Source organism: Pseudopodoces humilis, chromosome 3 (genome assembly GCF_049639895.1).
Source record: "Pseudopodoces humilis isolate 2021_Gansu_Grassland_sample_001 chromosome 3, ASM4963989v1, whole genome shotgun sequence".
Classification (NCBI taxonomy): domain Eukaryota; kingdom Metazoa; phylum Chordata; class Aves; order Passeriformes; family Paridae; genus Pseudopodoces; species Pseudopodoces humilis.
Genome location: NC_142202.1, coordinates 1,609,724 through 1,627,430, shown reverse-complemented (window position 1 = coordinate 1,627,430; position 17,707 = coordinate 1,609,724). Strand labels below are relative to the sequence as shown.

Sequence of the window (17,707 nt, the reverse complement as noted above, 5' to 3'; positions counted from 1 at the left end):
TCTTTTTTGCACATTTACCACATCAATACTTTGCTCTGCTTCTCTTGTGTTCTGCCATGACATCCAGGAGCAGTAAGGGATGAATCCACAAGGAACTTGCTTTGCTGCACTCTCAAACTGAAGAGGGGAAATGTTTCAGCACACCGAGGGAGTCGTGCCGTTTTTCAGGAAAATCTCATTAATTTAAACATTCTACCTCACCTATTTGCTTAAATGTAGGTCTTGGCTCTCACATCTCTCTTTCCTGTGCAAACAAGTATTTGTGCAGGTTACCTTCGCTCAACTGTGAAAACTTGTTACCAGGGCAATCAGGCCAATATAACTCACATGAAAGGGCAAAAGAAAATTTTAAAGAGAAAAAGCAGCAAAAAAGGGGGAGGTTTTGGGCTGCTGCAGAGCTGTGCAGAATTAGGGTCCCTCATGACACCACTGGACAGTGACAGCACTTGGAGTGAAGGTCTCTGCATGAGCAGGTTTTGCCACTCCAGGAATGGGAAATTTCTCCAGATATTTCATCTCCTGCTGCCTCCAGCCCTGATGTTATGTAACAGATTTTTTATGCTGGACTCTACCACCACAAAGCACAACCTCCCAACACCAAGGAGTTAAAAGCTATCTGGGCATCCAGCCCAGATGAATAACATTGCAAATGTTGAAGGAAGTAGCAAGGGAAATAGAAAAGACTTTGACAGAAATTGTTGATAGCTTGCTAAGGCTGTGGAGGGAACCAGGGAATTTGGAGGTTGCTAATGCTGTTCCTATGTGTAAGAAAGGATCAGGGAGGATCCAGGAAACGACATAGCAGTGAGCTTGGCCTCAGTTGTAAGAACAATATAAGAAACATAAATAAGGGACTGAATACTTAATTTGGTCAAATAAAATAAGCCCATACTCATGGATGATATTTTCTCCAAGTATGTTATCTTCAGGTGGTTCTTTCTGAAAGATGCCAGTATGAAACATCTTACAGACAGCATGAAAGTTAATGAAGTGGGCAGAAAGGGAAAGTTTTGACAGAACCCTGAGGTTAGGTAAATTGTCAGTGATGCTGCAGCACCGTGCAGATCATTGCATGTCTGATATCAGACTGTCTGGTGCCATTGCTGACGTGGGAGATGATGTTTGCTCTTCAGATGAATCCATTAGAAAAATAGACCAAGATAGTTTCTGGCCTCACTCACACTGAGAACTCAAAAAAATTTAAACCCATTAAGTAAAATATTTATGGTTTACATTCAAAACAAATTGAGAACAGGTTCACTGCAGTCCATGACAAGTGCAACAGTAACATCGGTGGGATCATCATGGATTTGGATTTCTATGAACCATTCAGAAGCTGCTCCACCAGTGCTCCTCAGTGGGGACAGAAATAAGAATTTCAATCCCACAAAATATTTTAAGAGCCTTCTTTTTTTATGCGGTGGAATATTAAGATTGCTATGGAACAGGATAGAGAAAAGCAACCTGGAAACATTTTTGTTTGAGGTGAGGAAAGACAAGAGAGAAAGGAGGATGTGCACAGAGAGCAAGAAGATGCTGTAATATATTACAATATTTTGAGAGCCAGTGAGCAGCAAGAAGCTGAACGCTTCAGTCACAGGAGCAAGACACACTTTAGTTAAGAAAACATTTCTGCAGCTCTGAGCACAACACACAGGTATGTGCTGGAATGGAGGAGAAAATCTTCAAGGGGCTTAAATAAGATGAGAGTGGATGTGGATGGCGTTTTTCTCTAAAAGTCCAAAGCCCTGCTGAAATGCATCTCCTGGTTTTATGTGCTGCTTCTAATGATACGAAGCAAATTGCAGAGATTAAGCTGTTGCATAAGTGAGCGAGCAGCATGAGTCAGGGGGTTTGGGAAAAGTGAGTCACAGCGGGAAGGGAACAGAGCCAGGGTTGTAGCTCAGAAAGGAAGACTAGCAAGAAAATTTTAAGGATCTAGATAAGAGCCTGAGAGAATGGAGTGCAGGAGAGAAACAGAAAAACTGCCTCTAAAAGAGGGAGCCATACATGAGGGTTAGGGAAAGCTGTAGCTAAAAAGCAGGTCAGGCAAAATATCTGTACACAACTGGTGGTTGAAATACAGAGCAGGCTGCCAAAGTCAGCAGTGGAGGGACAGAATTGTGTAAATCACTTCAAGAGAGGCAGCGCGGGCACATTTTTGGAAAATGAGGGAATCACTGGGTATAGCCATTAGTGAGGCTTGTGGAATTAAAACTATGAAATGCAAGTTGATTTATATTTTGAAGGAATACAGGAGCAAGCTTTGCTGCCCTCCATGGTTCTCACACTGTGGCTGTAGCACCCTGCAAACCTCAGACACTTGCCTGTGCAACTCAGAGCATTCTCTTAACTTGCAGACAGTTATGGATGGCAAAGTCTTCCAAAAAGAGCTTTCTAGAACAGCCCTGGAAATTGCTGTAAAAGGCAGTATTTACATCAGGGTGAGTCATCAATAGGTCTGAAGGGCCTATTTACCACAGCACAGTTGAGGGCTTCCATCCACATTTCTGAAAGAGCAGTGGAGCTCACATGTCATTTGAGACATGGTGTCCTTGATTGTTGCGTTTCTGCCCCACTTCTCCTTAGACTCCGACCTTGTCTCTAAATTAAAGATTTCATACAGCAACTTGACAGAGGCCCACACCCCCCAACCCCATCTGGGCACAGCAAGGTTTGACCAAGCACAACTGCAGGAAAAACAGAGTGAGATTGAAGACTCTGTCATCATGCTTAATGGCTCTGAATTCAAAGTGTTCAGACAACCTGAATTCTGTGCTTTGTCACATCCTTTCAGTATTCTGGATTTAACACTTACAAGCACCAGAGGGAAATTAAAGTACTCAAGCCAAACCAATTCTGCAAATTTTTTTCCTAATCAAAGTACAAATAAATCCCTTACTAAGTTTGATTTTGAGTGGCCTACTGAAAGACTGCATAATTACCTGAGTTCAGTTAATACAATGATCAAGACACTGAAGGTAACCCAGCTCCATTTTCAAATCAGATTGATCTACAAAAGGATTGTTACAGACACCCAGACCATTTCAAAGGAATTTTCCATTTACACAGGATGTAACTGTCCAGAGGAAAACTGGGAATAAAAATCTGAGCAACATCATTGATCAGACTCAGAGACACAGAGAGTTTAAGAACAAATCTGTGTTTCACAGGTTGCATGCATCAATAATCAAACACCATTCAGGCTTTTTAACTACCTAATACAAACTTACAGCCCATGTTTATGCATAGTGAACAGCACAACCTTTAGAAATGCTGTGAGATTAGAAGATGTAAAGAAAAAAAGAGCAGATCACTTTCATTACTAGTTATTAGTGCAATTTATATGGCTTCCCTGGACAAACAAATGCTTGTGCAACATCTAGAAATGAACTTTAAACAAAGCTGATGAGGAATGATTTGGGAGTGTTCTCAGGTGTTTTCTTATCAGGCAAGGTATTTGCTTAAGGCAGAAGCCTCAGCTATGGAATGAGCTGCTGGAACAGTTCTGGAGATGAACTTTATCATGATGACACCAAATTTGGAAAAGAGGATGTAGAGGAAAGATGCTCAAGAATGAGCTTGTAAAAGCCCCATATTTTCTTTCTAGATCTGTTTCTTATACTGCACTCATCACTGTGGTATCTTGAGTGCTTTCCAGTAGTGCATTAAGCAACATGACAAACATCTGTCACATGTTTGTTCTCTCACCCTCTCCCCAGAGGGACAAGTGTGTGCAGTGGAGAGCCTTGTTTTAATTTTTTTTTAATTATTATAAATACACATGCACGTAACAGATTATTAAACATTTGTGCTAGAGAGGAAAGGTTAGATAAATTTATTTTGCTCTCAGGATTAGAGCTGGTGAGCTCTGTGATGTTCCTGTATCACACCCTTGCCCCACAGTGTCTTCTCAGAGACCACCAAGGCCATGGGGGTCTGCACCAGGCAGAAACCAAAAGTTTGAATTCCCAATTCCTCATTTACTGTTCACACTTAAGCCCAGGGATTCTGTCTAGGAACAATCAAATGGAATGAGGTGGTAGAATTCAGGGAAGAATATGTGCTTTGTATAACTCCCATCTCATTTCCATATTTGATACAGACTAAAAGTAGGATTTGCTGGAAACTCAAAATCACTGTCAGGTCAGAGGGCACTGAGAGAGTCATGGTAAATTGAGGAATCTCATGGATTGGAAAAGTCTGATTTCAACTGGAAAAATAAGTCCTTTTAATAATGGAATGAAGACCTGGGCATGAATGATTTCCCTACAGGGGGGACATAACTGGGAAAACTATCTGGAAACTTGAGTTTGGTCAGACCCTGAAGAACTGCAGATAGACAATCTACCTACACAAGAGCCACAAACACATACTGGGAATCCCAAATCAATCCCCAGTCCCCAGTGGAGGACGGTGCCATTTCCCATGGGCAGAGAAGAAGGTGTGCATTGGTAAATAACTCTGCCTCCACCACCTCAGAGAGAAACGGAGCCGCTCGGCCACGTGCCAAGGAAACTCCAGTGTTGCTGATGTTTCCTTCTGATGACTCCCATACCTCTATTTCTCCAGAAACTCTGTGGACAGTCAGGAAACAGACTGTTTCTGTAATGGATAGTGATCTGGGTCACACTGAGTGCCAAGAGCTGGAACCTCCTCTCTGGCCTCGCTCACAGGCAGAGCTGCAGCATCACCGCTAAATCCACCAGTGCTGCTTCCCATACTCCACGAGGGCTGGGCTGCTCTGGGATTGCACCAACACAATCCACATTTGGCACTGCTTTCAGCACAGAAATCTTTGCTCACTTCCTCACCCCTGTCTCAGTCCCAAGGGCAGGACACATCTGTAACTACTGCAGGACCAGAGATGCCAGCACTGAAACCTTTGCAGGTGCCTGCTGCTCTCCTCCCACCGGATTTCCCCTCTAACACAAACTTTAGGCCTTGCTCTACCAGCACAGGTAGAGGTGGGAGCAGACCCTCTCCAGGCATGGCAACCTAGGGAAGGCTGCTCTCCTGCCCACCCTCACTTCCCACCTTTTACAAACCCAGATCTTGAGCAGAACATCAAACCCTCCAAGGGTTTCCAGATGGGGAGGCAGCAAGCAGGCAATAATTGGGAATAATTGGTTTTCTGTCCAGCTGAACTTACCACCAGGAACAGCCAAAGACCATGAGTACAAAAGTAAAGCTATGAACCATTTTAGCTGGAGTAGCTTATTATTCAATACATTTTAACTAATCCATCTTAAAAGGCAACTCATGTTTACTCATATACAAAGCTCCTAAAGATCAAATAAACTTTCTTTGTTCCAGCACAGCCTGCAACAAAAAGGATTGGAATTGTACAAGTATTTTATTTCCAGCTCTTTTAGGAACCAGGAGTACAAAGCTCACAAGGTCCTTGCAAAGACTTGCCTTGAGCTGCCTGATGTTGGGGTGGCAAGAGGTAGCCAGTTGTAGTCCCCCAAAGTCTTCACACCTGGGAATGTGCTTTTCAGTGTCGGGACACAACAGTGAGCTCAGCAAATCCTGCACCAGCACAGCAGCTTCAGTACTGACACTGTGCAGAAATGCAAAGAGCAGCCCAACATAAAAGGCCTTTAGCTACCCCAGCAAATGAAGGGAAGATGTATGTAAAATATTTGGATATTTGGGGAAAGGGTAAACGTTGAGAATTAATTCAAACCGTTGATAGTTTATTTTTTATTGAATCTTGTGGTCAAAATTGTTTTCATTTGTTATGAGAAAGAATCCATCATTTTTTCCAAAGCACCACCCAGAATCTGCCACTGGTGATGTTCTAACATCCCCAGTGCCTATACAAATAGAGAGGTCAGCTGAGATTTGTAAACTAGAGATCATAAGTTTTAAGGAATTTGTTTATTCAGCCTAGAGTCTCCAAATCGCGTACGATGCCAAAATTAAAAAATCATCTCACTGTACTGTGTCATGTTACAATAAAAAGCTCTCCAACATTTTGGATGTTCAGATGAGAAAGCAAATTGTAATTCATTTGTCAGCACATGCAGCTTAATTATAATTAAGTACCTCCAGCAGTCATAATGAGCAGGCAAAATGAAAATGCTGTTTTCATACTTGTATAAACCTGCATTGAGCACAAACTAAAAGCTGCCTGAATTACTCTGGAAAGTATTGGGCTAGAACTTGCAGTTTTAGCTGTACTGTGCAAATACAAACATACGTAAACTGTTTCCAGAGACTTGAACAGATTGACTGAATTAGGGGAATTTTCATGGGAATGACAAGAGGCAGATCTCGTCCTGATGAGAAGGCCACCACAGACCAAGTTCCAAGTCCAAAGCATGGAGCACGGGAACCATGCAAGAGAGCAGCAGAGTCCTTTTAGGACCAGCAAAACAACATATTTCTAACTCCTCTCCTTCTTGAGAAAGAGCTGAACTACATTTGCTGAAATTTTCTGGAGTAATTCAGCATGAAACATCCAACCAGTGTGGGAAAAAAACCAAAGCAAAACAAAAGAGGCAAATGATTCAAATATGATGTAGCTGCAAGAAGTTTACAGAAAATTCTAGACTGACAAGTACAAAATATTAATGGTATTTGAGAAACAAATGTTTAAAATAACCATATCTGAAGAGATCAACAAAGGCAGTGTATGAGAATTAAAATGTTACCAGATTTCTGATAGCTGCAAGTGTTGAGATGACATCTTGGGAGTGCATTTGAACTTTTCTGCCTGCACTTATAGGAAGCTTGAAGATATATAAAACATTTTTCCAAGGGTTAAATACTTGAAATAAATTCAATGACTAACATTGCACTTGTTTTCTTTTCTATAAAGATATAGATGAATGTGCAACTGGAACCCACAATTGTAGAGCCGACCAAGTGTGTGTCAATTTAAGAGGGTCCTTCAGCTGCCAGTGCCCTCCAGGCTACCAGAAACGAGGGGACCAGTGTGTTGGTAAGTGTTGCTTTCCATTCAGTGGTTTTTCTTTCATTATCTACAGTTGCAAACTTCACACTAGTCATAAAGCAGATGGGTATGTGTGGTGTGAAACAGCTGTCTCACTTTGGAACACAATGGAATAGTCACTTTACCACAGCAATTAATCACTAAAACATGGGACGAGGAGCTATTTCAAGGATAATCAACACTTGGAGTTCACAAGCTGAGTTTTGCTAATAGTTCCCATTGTGTGATTGTTTGTGTTGGGGCATTGCCCAGTGTCCCAGATAGTGCCACGATGGCAGCAAAGCACATCTTTCCCCTGAGATTCAGTTCCAGGTCCGTGGCACACAGCACCCCAGCCCCACTCCAGGACTCAGCTTTATGAGCACAAATGAAAGAGATGGAAACTCTGAACGCAGGTACAGGAGAGCTGCAGCCTCTAAAACGCACCAGGCTTTATTCTCTGTGCCAAGATAAGCTGTTTGCAGCCTTGGGAGCCATGCAAGCACAGCATGGAATTAAATCCAAGTGCAGGGCAAACACTGCATCTCTCCTGTCACATCCTCAGGTGGGGACATCAAAGTGCCATCCCCAGTTCCTTCAGCCTGCATTTCACACCTCTTTCATCACCATTTCAATGGATAATTTGCTTCTAGAGGCACTCGAGCCTTAAGCCTTGGGTTTGTCAGATAATAAAAACAATTCTGAAGGAAGAGAGTCACATCTACACATCAGGAGGTGATATTCAAGACAGCCTCTTCTAAGACACTGCACTGGTTTTATGCAGCTTAGGAGGAAAGGATTTGGGGTTGGGGTTTTTCCCCTCAACAGAACTCAAGGGTATTTCCTCTTTCCGGGATCTTGCATTTTAAAGTGTAAGAATTTTAAGATTTTTATTTTTAATCTCTTCACAATGCCTTGCTAAGGCCATAGGTAAGAAACTGAGGATATTTTAGTACACACCTAGAATAACTTCAATTTCTGGGCACGGCTCTTTCTTCAGGATTCCAATCCAAGGGCTGTAGAAATAACTCAAAAATTCTTATCTTTTTCCTAAAAGACATAGATCAGGACCTGCACTGTCAAACTGGTGTAAACACAGGTGTATCTGATTTTTCTCAGTTCTCTGTGCAGGAGTAGGATGACTAATTTGGAATGTAGGTAGAGGAATAATTTTAGGAGGTAATGGATTTATCTTTTTAATATATGAGGTTTATTTGGATTTTTTATATAGCAGGTAAATTATATTACTGCCATGCAACAGCACTTCTGATCTCAAGACCCACAGTCCTAAATGAAAGTCTCACTGCAAACAGGACAGAACTGAGAAGAAATGAGAGTCATAGACCCTTTATACCTAAATGTGAGCACATTTATGCATCTAAATATATCCATGAAGATGTCTGGAAAGTGAAATTTCCCTTCTCCTACTTAGGCCAAAACCAAGAATAACACCTGTGTTACATATTACACACTGACCTAAATTACAAGTACATCCCAACAGTTAGTACTGTCAGCATTTCAGAATAAAGCCTGTCTTTGGGGATTTTATAACAGCTTCGCCAGAAAATGTTCTTGGGGCCAGATCTTGATAGAGGTTCTCCATATGGGAGGAAATGTTTCTCAAATTTGAAAGAAATTTTTCCAGACTGTTTTGGCTTGAAAGTAGAGGGAGAAAAAAAAATACATTTTTAACAATTGGTTGATTTTAATCTAAATTCACTAACAATTTCTGACTTTTTTCTGATTTTTTTTTTAATTTGCTTGTTCACATATTGCCAAATGAGTCTTTTCTCAAATGCATGACTGCAGAGAGAATGAATTGTTTTCCAGCATCACTTCAAAGAGATTTGGCCCAATTGATCAGATGAATCTCAGCCCTTAGATCTGCCCAGAGCTGATGTGCCTAATCCCACAAGGAAAATTCCCACTGCATAAGAGCCAGATCCTGAAAGCATTTATGTGTATAAATGTACCAAAGCATTGCTCATATGCATTTTTTAAAAAAAAAAAAGTTACTCCTAAAAGCTTAGTTCTGTAAAAGTCAAGGATGGAAATCTACTGTGCCTCCTTAATTTATTCCATTTCCACTTCCAAATTTCTCTCTGCAACATGAGTTACAGTGACAATTGCTGCTGTATGGATAGCCAGGAATTTTCCAGCATAAGCCTTTTCATTCAGAATCATCCAAAACACTCCGTTAAGTTCAGCCTAAAATTTGATCAAGAAAGGGTTAACTTGTAAAGATTATTTTTTCACTTGATATTAAAACAAACACTTTCCTCATTATTAAAAAAAAGTCTTGGCCTCTTTTTAAACACATCTATGGTGGAAACAGCTGGAGGTAGGAAACTCAAGATCTGGCATGGATGTGGGAAGTGCCTTTCTTTGTTCCAGTGAATACTGGTCTGATTTGTGTGAGTGTTGATCCTTTGAAATGTCCCATTGTGTACAAGCCTGGAGCACGGTGCTGGATTTCTTCACCAAGCTCCAGCAGGCCACATTCAAGGCAGCCACTGCACACACACACACGATAATAGAATAATAAAACATGTTTTCCAGGCAAAACCAGAGCCACTCTCCCCCCCCCAGGATACAGGGAAGCCTTTTAAAATGCAGAGGGGTAAGGGAATGGGCTGGTGCACGTTTTGTGTGGCTGGCAGGTGAAAGGCCTGCTCCCATGCACACCAGGAATGCTGACTCTTGGAAAGGCAGAGTGCTCCACCTCAAAAGCACCTGACCTGCAAGGAGAGGTTGTGGAAGGCTCTCGGTGCCCGAGATGCACAGCCAAGTGTGGTGCTGCTGGCTGGGAAGGTATCCAGAACAGGCAGCCAGGGGAATGGGAGCAATGGGAAAACCCTTGAGCAGCAGGACAGGGTCTGGGGATCCCTGTGGAAGCACAGCCACCTGTTTCCTTTTCAGGCCCGTTAATTCTCTATCCTTGCCGTTCCCCTGTACTTGCACAGAAAATCTGGACTGCTCCTAATGGAGCTGAGAAGATTCAGCACGTGCCAGGAGTGCTGCATGTGAGTTTTTGGGAAAGTCAGCTCCAAGCCACATTGGCTGCATTGGTCAGCACCGTGTCTGATCCTGAGGGGTCAGGGAAAGCTGAACAAAACACTGAGCTTTACCTGCACAAAATAAACCAGACCAAGCACTGCTGCAGGACTGAGTCAATAAAATAAAGTTGGAATGCACAGTGAAGACAAGGAGCATAAAAGCTTGTTATAAAATAGTCACTTAGAGGAAAAGTTGAAGTGTATCTTGTAATATCCATGGAAGTAGACCCCAACTCACATAAGCTTTCCTCCTGCTCTCAATCAAGTGCAATTAACTTTCTCCAGCCAGGAGAGCACAGCAGGGAAGCGCTGCGCTTCCATGAGAACTAACCGGTGTCTTTTGGTGCCCCAGACATCGACGAGTGCACCCTGCCGCCGTACTGCCACCACCGCTGCGTCAACACCCCCGGCTCCTACTACTGCCAGTGCAACGCTGGCTTCCAGCTGGCATCCAACAACCACACCTGCGTGGGTAAGGAATCCTCAGCACTTCCCCAGACACCGGCACGCGAGGACAGGAAATAAACAACCGCCGGAAAAAGGCCACACTGAGGCTCCTCCGCGAGTGATCTGAGAATTACAGGAGGGTTGGAGAAAAATTTAGAGCTTTCTTGAGCGCATGTTATTTTGTTGGTGTAGATTTCCAAGGAATATCTAAAGTCTTATATTCAGTATTTAATCCTAGATTTAATTATTCTTTCGGTTCTGCTTTACTATTGGCTTTCCTGATGATATTCCCAGTTCACATGACAAAGGCCAGAACTGGGAATCAAGGGAATCCATATTATACATCTGCAGTTAAGGGCAATTACCCTCAGCACATGGTAAAGAAAGTTTTTAGGTCACATTTGAATAGCTAAAAAAAGTTAAAAATTGAAATAAGTGTCACTAAGAGGGACCTTCCAGCTGTGATGCTGCTCTCAGAAGTAAAACACTAAGGGAAGCTGCACAGTAAAACCTTTAAGACTGATGTCAAGTTTGAAATCATAATATCTGTTCTAGAAGGATGAGAGTAATGATAAAAGGTAACTCTGCAGAAGCACAGAGAGAACGGCTGTAAAATCAAGAGACTGCTAATGAAGATGGTCAGTTCTTTATAGATGTTATTTGTGTATATAAAATCATTATTTCTATGTATATATATATATAAAATCAGGATATTTTCCAGCTTCCACCATCCCTTCCAAGCATTGCCAAACCTCACCGAGCACCTGAGCTCACCATACAGCTCTAAAGTGAGAGTAGAATTGCTTGGTTCTCACCAAATAATAGGATTTTTTTAATTGTCCTTGGACACAACAGTGACAAAAGTCACTTACTTGTCCCTTTCCATGGCTCCAGTGGAAGGTGAATCCTTTAACACTTCACCAAGCACCAGTTCCCTGGCTTTCCAGCCTCATCAGGCACATTTCTACCAGGTAAAAGGGAGGAAAGGTTAAGGAGGAGATTTAGAAATGAGTGGCTGCTGCATCAAGGCAAACTATCACATCTGCCACAGCAACACTTGACAGCTGTAGCCATTATATTTGTCACAACTTCTGCCTATATTGAAAATGGGTCAGTATTTCTTGGAAAACAAACACAACTGGGGCTTTGGCCACCTAAATTATTCCTCCTGGTAGTATTGGAGGACGAATAATGTACATCCTTTCCACTGCTGCCAGAAATTAAGTCAGAGGAAGAAAAAGACTTTGTGATGAGTTTTCTCCTATTCTAATTCATTTTCAGGCCTAGGAGGTTCATTATGCAGAGAACACATATCCTCCTCATTGGTGTTATTTTTCTGAGTGCCTCAGCTTTGTCAGTTTTTAGGTGTATATCTGTAAATTTACAGTGTTGCTGACATTTATAAGCCATGCACTCAAAGGTTTTTTTCCAAGCACAGCTCTCTACTCATGGAGATATCTGATAAACACAAATATGAATGGAAAACAGGAGGGAAATACAAGGGAAAACACTAAAATCTACAGACTGACAGGAGCAGCAGTTAATCAACACTCTGTGCCAAACAAGAGCTATAGATTCCAGAGGTGATTAGACTTATATAAACTTCCCATTAAAAATTGCTTCTCTTCTCATACCAGTGTCCTCAAAACGTTCTTGGGATGGGCAACACCATGGAAAATGTAGCACAGAAAAATACCTTCCCCCAATATGGTCTAGGCCTTAGAGCTCTGCACAACTCTACTGGCCTCAGAGGCTCATGTTATAATTGCAATGGAATTTAAAAGAACAAATTTTCAGAGTAATAAATAGCTGAAATAAATCTTAACCACTGCATGCTGAGAGGTCTTATCAGTATGTGTTCCTTATATCAATTATTTATAGAGACTTGGCATCTCATACCTGAAAAAAAGGCGCTGGAATGTGGAGTTTAATAGCCACATTAAACATTTTTGGGAGAATTCATCACACATTAGAATAACTCTCATTCCTGGAAAAATACTTGTTTTTACATAGAATGTAAAACACAGGTCTAACATTGCTCCAGTGACTGCAGCTCTACATTGAGAGAGCCAACTGAGCTTCTGCTGAGCAACAGGCCCAGCCTAAGGACTAATCCACCAAGCCTAATTACCACCTACACAAGGTAAATATCTAATTTTTCCTTTCAGACATCAACGAATGTGATGCCAACAACCCATGTGCACAGCAGTGCTACAATATCCTGGGTTCTTTCATCTGCCAGTGTAATCCAGGCTTTGAGCTAAGCAGTGACAGAATCAACTGTGAAGGTGAGCCTTTTTTTTTTTTTTTATCTTGGAAAAGCAATTTTTTTTGTTTGTTTTCCCAAAAGCCTTTCTGTGAACAGAAAGGGACAGAATTGGAGACACTCTGTGGGTAGAGTTTGTAGCCAAAAGCCTTAAGATATTTATTTTTTATGGTACAAAGGGGGCTAATTCACACCTCAGTAGCTGCAGATGCTTTCAGGTACAGGTAGGAATAGGTCTCCCGATAGCAAGGGCAAAACAGGACAGAGATTGCTGCACTTCAGATCCCAAGAGGGAAGAAAGGTTTCTGAACCCTGATTGCACAAACTCCCTGAAATTGTGGGTGGTCTAACGCTGACGACTATTAAATGAATCGGAAAGGAATGCACACCAAAAACAAGGGCAATTTTGTGTGTTGTTAGGCTCCTCTGAAAACAAAACCTCCAGTTTCTGATTGTAAGGGAGCGACAAGTGTGCTTTTGAGGTGCTTTGCAGCCTGTGTACACCAACAGCGTGTCTCCTGCTGACTGTACAATCAACACTTTATTTCCTCTGCCAGAGGCTCCACAGGAGTGCCCTAATCTCCTTTTGGACACATTATGACCTCACCCTTAGAGCCCACATCCTTTCTACCAGCCCTGGAGGCAGAGAGGTCCCTACCACTGCCCTCCCCAGAGAGCTGCAAGAGCTGTTACAGATGCTCCCTCGACTAAGCCAAGCTGCTTAAGCTAATCCTATTTGAACAGAACAGGGAACAGCAAGTATGCAGCCTCCAAGGACATCCCTGAGCCCAGCCCAAGAGCTGGGCTCAGCTCAGAGGTAGGAGGAGGGAGCTCTGTGCTTTCCAAGCCAACCCCTCCTCTTGACGGGTTTAAATTCATTTCCTGTTGATGGCATACACTATTCGGTCCTGTTTCACACCAGGCTTCCTTCACCAGGGACTGATGGATACACGAGGAGAGAACAGCAGGAGAATGGTATCCCCTGATTATTATTAGAAGGGAAAAAAAGACCTTTCCCTCTTTCCCAGAGAGCTACTTCTGTGAGCACAGGGCACAAGTACAAAGGCAACATTTTTGCCTTACTAACTAATCTCACAGCTGTGGGTTTTTTCCTCAAAGTCATCACATTTTGGAACGCTGCAAGTATACACAATTTCAAGAGATATTTTCCCAAACCTGTTCTGAAGTTTTATTTAGCTTCTCCTTCCTCAAACCCAAACTTCTTCTTTTGGAGGATTAGTAACAAAATCCCACTAGAGCTCACCCTTCCATTCTCAAGGCGTTAAGCAGCACATTTCAGGTTTTGGATAATTCTTTTTAGATTTTTTTTTTTACCCCTCCCAAGCATTTAGCTATTATATTTAGTTCTGTAACAAGGTAAATTTGAAAAGCCAAGAACACAAAGCTCTTTTTCTCCCTGCAGACACTGATGAATGCAGAACCTCAAGTTACCTATGTCAGTACCAGTGTGTCAACGAGCCAGGGAAGTTCTCCTGTGTGTGCCCCGAAGGATACCAGGTAGTAGGAGGCAGGACATGCCAAGGTAAGTGCCCTCCCCTTGGCAGGCTCAGCCCTGCTTTATTTCCACCACTTCAGGCAAGGCTAAGAGTGATTGCTAGCTAAATGCTTGTATTGCATGACATTACATTCATACATTACATATCAGCATTACAGTGCTGATAGCAGAAGATATGTTGATAAAGCACCTGATGATTCATTAAGTATCTTCTAATCTCGTTTGAATTTGAGCTCAAACTCGAAGTCTTTTGGATTCCTAGGACAAAATTTCAGTTTTTGCAACCCACAGGTAAAACTTGGATGTCAAGGTACTGGCTCTAAATTTGAGATACACATCCCTGAATAAACCAGGTCATTTTTTACATGAAACATGGCTTTATATCATGTTTATTTTTCAGAGATATTCCTAAATCCAGTAGAAATTAAAGATATGTTTCTTCTGATAACAGGAGAAAAAAAATTGCAAGCCTTCAGCAGCTTAGATAATTTTTGTGTAGAAAAATAAATGTTCTGGCCAGGTGCCACCAAATGCCAGGATTTTCAAGTTTGTGGTTTTTCCTCAGTGGTGCTAAAAGTCTCTGCATCTTATTAGAGAATATTGCAGAAAAATATATTAAGTGAACGCAGAACCTGATATATCAGTGTGTATTTTTAGAAATAAAGAGGTGTGATAATCAGGAGAAGAAAACATGAGAAAATAACTCATCTTTATTGCTATTTTGTCTTACAAAATCCTGATTAACTTCTTTCTCCTCTGCAAAGCAGCAGCTAACACTGAGCATTGCAGGACAGTAGATTTAATAATCTAAAAACCAGTCGGTGCCTTCCAAGAGATTACATTTGGATAAAGCCTTTCTGTGCCTGTGTGAAATTTAGGAGACTGTGTGGGTAGACAGTGGGGCTCTGGCACTGACAGGACACACAGCATCAATACAGTGCAAAGCTCACAGTCACCACCTCCCTTCAGAGCTCTTTTCCCAGGCAAAAGAAGCAGCTCTACTTTGCACAATAAACAAGTTTTCACTCTTCCTTCTAAAGCTATTTTGGTTAAAATGTAGCCATTAATGAAGCACTTTAAACCCAGGTTATAACAACTGAGAAGCTGCAAAAGGCAGGTAACCACAATTCTGCCCCAAGACCTTTTTCCTCTGTCTCCAGGACACCACCTGCTGTAAAATCATTCTTTGCTAATTATAAACTTGACAGCACTTCCACAGTTGCATTATATATGATTAATGTGCATCTCCAGTCAGCTAAAAACATTCAGTCTTGCTTAACACCCAATAAGCAAGTTTATTCCACTTCTGCATAGAGAAACCCTTTGTAGCCAGGTCCCAGAAAACAAGACAAGGACATGGAAAGGTGATTCTACAGACAAGCAATTTTTTTTGTAGTACCTTTGCTTTGACACAGTCCCTCCTCCTTCCTCCTAGATATAAATGAGTGTGAGACCACTAATGAATGCAGAGAGGACGAAATCTGCTGGAATTACCACGGAGGGTTCCGTTGTTACCCAAGAAATCCTTGTCAAGAGCCCTACATCCTTACCTCAGAGAAGTAAGGGAAAAATGAAATCTTGTGGTTTTAGGCTCATCCTCAAGAGTGGACAAGATGGAATGAACCAGAAAATTGTATTTTAATGTCTTTTCCTGTGCTCTTAACCCCTGTTTGTGTGGCAGCCGCTGCGTGTGCCCGGTGTCCAACGCCATTTGCCGGGAGCTGCCCTACTCAGTGGTGTACAAGTACATGAGCATCCGCTCCGACCGGACCGTGCCCTCCGACATCTTCCAGATCCAGGCCACCACCATCTACCCCAATACCATCAACACCTTCAGGATCAAATCTGGCAATGAGAATGGAGAGTTCTACCTGAGGGTGAGTATTGGGGGCACTCCGACCCTGCCCCATCCTTGTGACAACCCCAAATGTCCCCAAAAGGCCACCACAACACCCCAAAGTTCAGCAGCTTTTTGGTGCTTCCTTACTAAGTGTGCTTGGCTTCCAGTTTTTAACAAGCCTTTTACTTTCCTACCTGAAAATCCTAAACTGGGACTGCAACTGTTTCTTTGAACTCAGGAATATTTAGCAATCCTGGGACACCTGTGTCAGTTTCACACAAAATAACTCCCTGCCTTCCCCTCTCTGTACCAACACCTCAGATAAATCTGTTTAGGACACAATTATAGAAAGACTCCCTGTACAATTACCTTAATTATATTTCTCATTTTGTAAAAGCAGAAATCAATAACAGCATTCTAGAAATCTGTGCCCCATCCCAAGCTAAGTTCAGGCCAACTTACAGTGGTTTTATGTTGGGACATAATTAAATCTTTATTTCCCCATGGTAAAGACCAAGGAAGTTCAAAATCCTTGGGATAGCAGTATTTCCTTTTAGTGGGATACATCCAAGTAGATACACATGAATGGGAGTATCCAGAACTGCTTTTTAAGGTTTTTTTGGGGAAGAAATCTCATTTTTCTTGAACCCCATCATATTTACAAATTCCTGAGAAATCCTTTTTCCTTCATATATGGCTTTATACTCAGTAAAACAGATTCAGCACAAAAGTCTTCTATCAGAAGTAATTGGGAAGTTTCAATGTTTATTTTCCTTCAAATCAGGAGATTATGGGCTTTTAACAGTACATCCAATAAGTGTGGTGTTGCCATTTGTACCATGTCTACCTAAGGTGGGAACAAGGAACTACCCATTCCTATTATCATTTGTTGTGATGTCACAAATCCAGGGGAAAGCACTGGATCACCGTGGATCACTGGATCACCCCCTAATTACCCCCAAAATACAAACAGCTATTTGCCTAAAATATAAACAAGATCACTGCAGGTCCCAGTTGGGTTAGACCCCAGTGTGGCCCCTCAAATTGACCCTTGGAGTAACAATTCCCATCTCCTGCTGCCACTCAACAAGAGATCTCAGGCCTTAAAAAAGGAAGCATGTGTTTATTCCTGCCAGGGGACTGTGGTAAACAAAAGCTTACTTGGAAATCATTCCTACTGTTGTAGTAAAACGCCAAGCTGGCTCCTGGATGCAGCAGATGGATTGGATTCATCTGTGCACCCAGCTGATGTGACACAGGGAGAAAACATTTGTAGTAGGTGAAGATGGAGTCGACCCTTTTATCATCATCTGGAAAAGACAAAGCTGTTTGACAAATCAGCAGCATAACCCCAGATTGGGAAAAGAGCTTTGAAGCAGAACAAGATGGGGACAGTAACAGGCACACACAGGTAACAAAATTTCCCAGCATTTACAAGGACAGTGCAACTTCTGGAGCATGAGCCACAAGACAGTTTTGGAATTTCCCTTCACAGAACAAACTACCTCACTGTTAAAGACATTAGGGCTCTTGCTTTACTTATTCTCTGTTTTAAAAGCTGGTAGATGGGGTTAAAACAAAGACCATCCTGGGATAGATTACCACTTCCCACATCCTCTGGGGAGGCAGCATAACCAGGAAC

At 42.1% G+C, this 17,707-nt stretch overlaps 1 protein-coding gene and 1 long non-coding RNA gene across 3 annotated transcripts in view; one reads left to right on the top strand and one right to left on the bottom strand.

Moving 5' to 3' along the window:
* Nucleotides 1-17,707, bottom strand: part of LOC148184549 (uncharacterized) — a 43,736-nt gene that overhangs the window by 9,213 nt on the left and 16,816 nt on the right. The window lies entirely within an intron of this gene.
* Nucleotides 1-17,707, top strand: part of EFEMP1 (EGF-like fibulin extracellular matrix protein 1) — a 45,475-nt gene that overhangs the window by 26,320 nt on the left and 1,448 nt on the right. For both annotated transcript variants that reach the window (XM_005525458.2, XM_014254607.2), the window contains exons 5-10: nt 6,827-6,949; nt 10,349-10,468; nt 12,612-12,731; nt 14,133-14,252; nt 15,661-15,784; nt 15,907-16,102. In XM_005525458.2, coding sequence (XP_005525515.1) covers nt 6,827-6,949; nt 10,349-10,468; nt 12,612-12,731; nt 14,133-14,252; nt 15,661-15,784; nt 15,907-16,102 — 803 coding nt within the window. The remainder of the gene's footprint in view (nt 1-6,826; nt 6,950-10,348; nt 10,469-12,611; nt 12,732-14,132; nt 14,253-15,660; nt 15,785-15,906; nt 16,103-17,707) is intronic.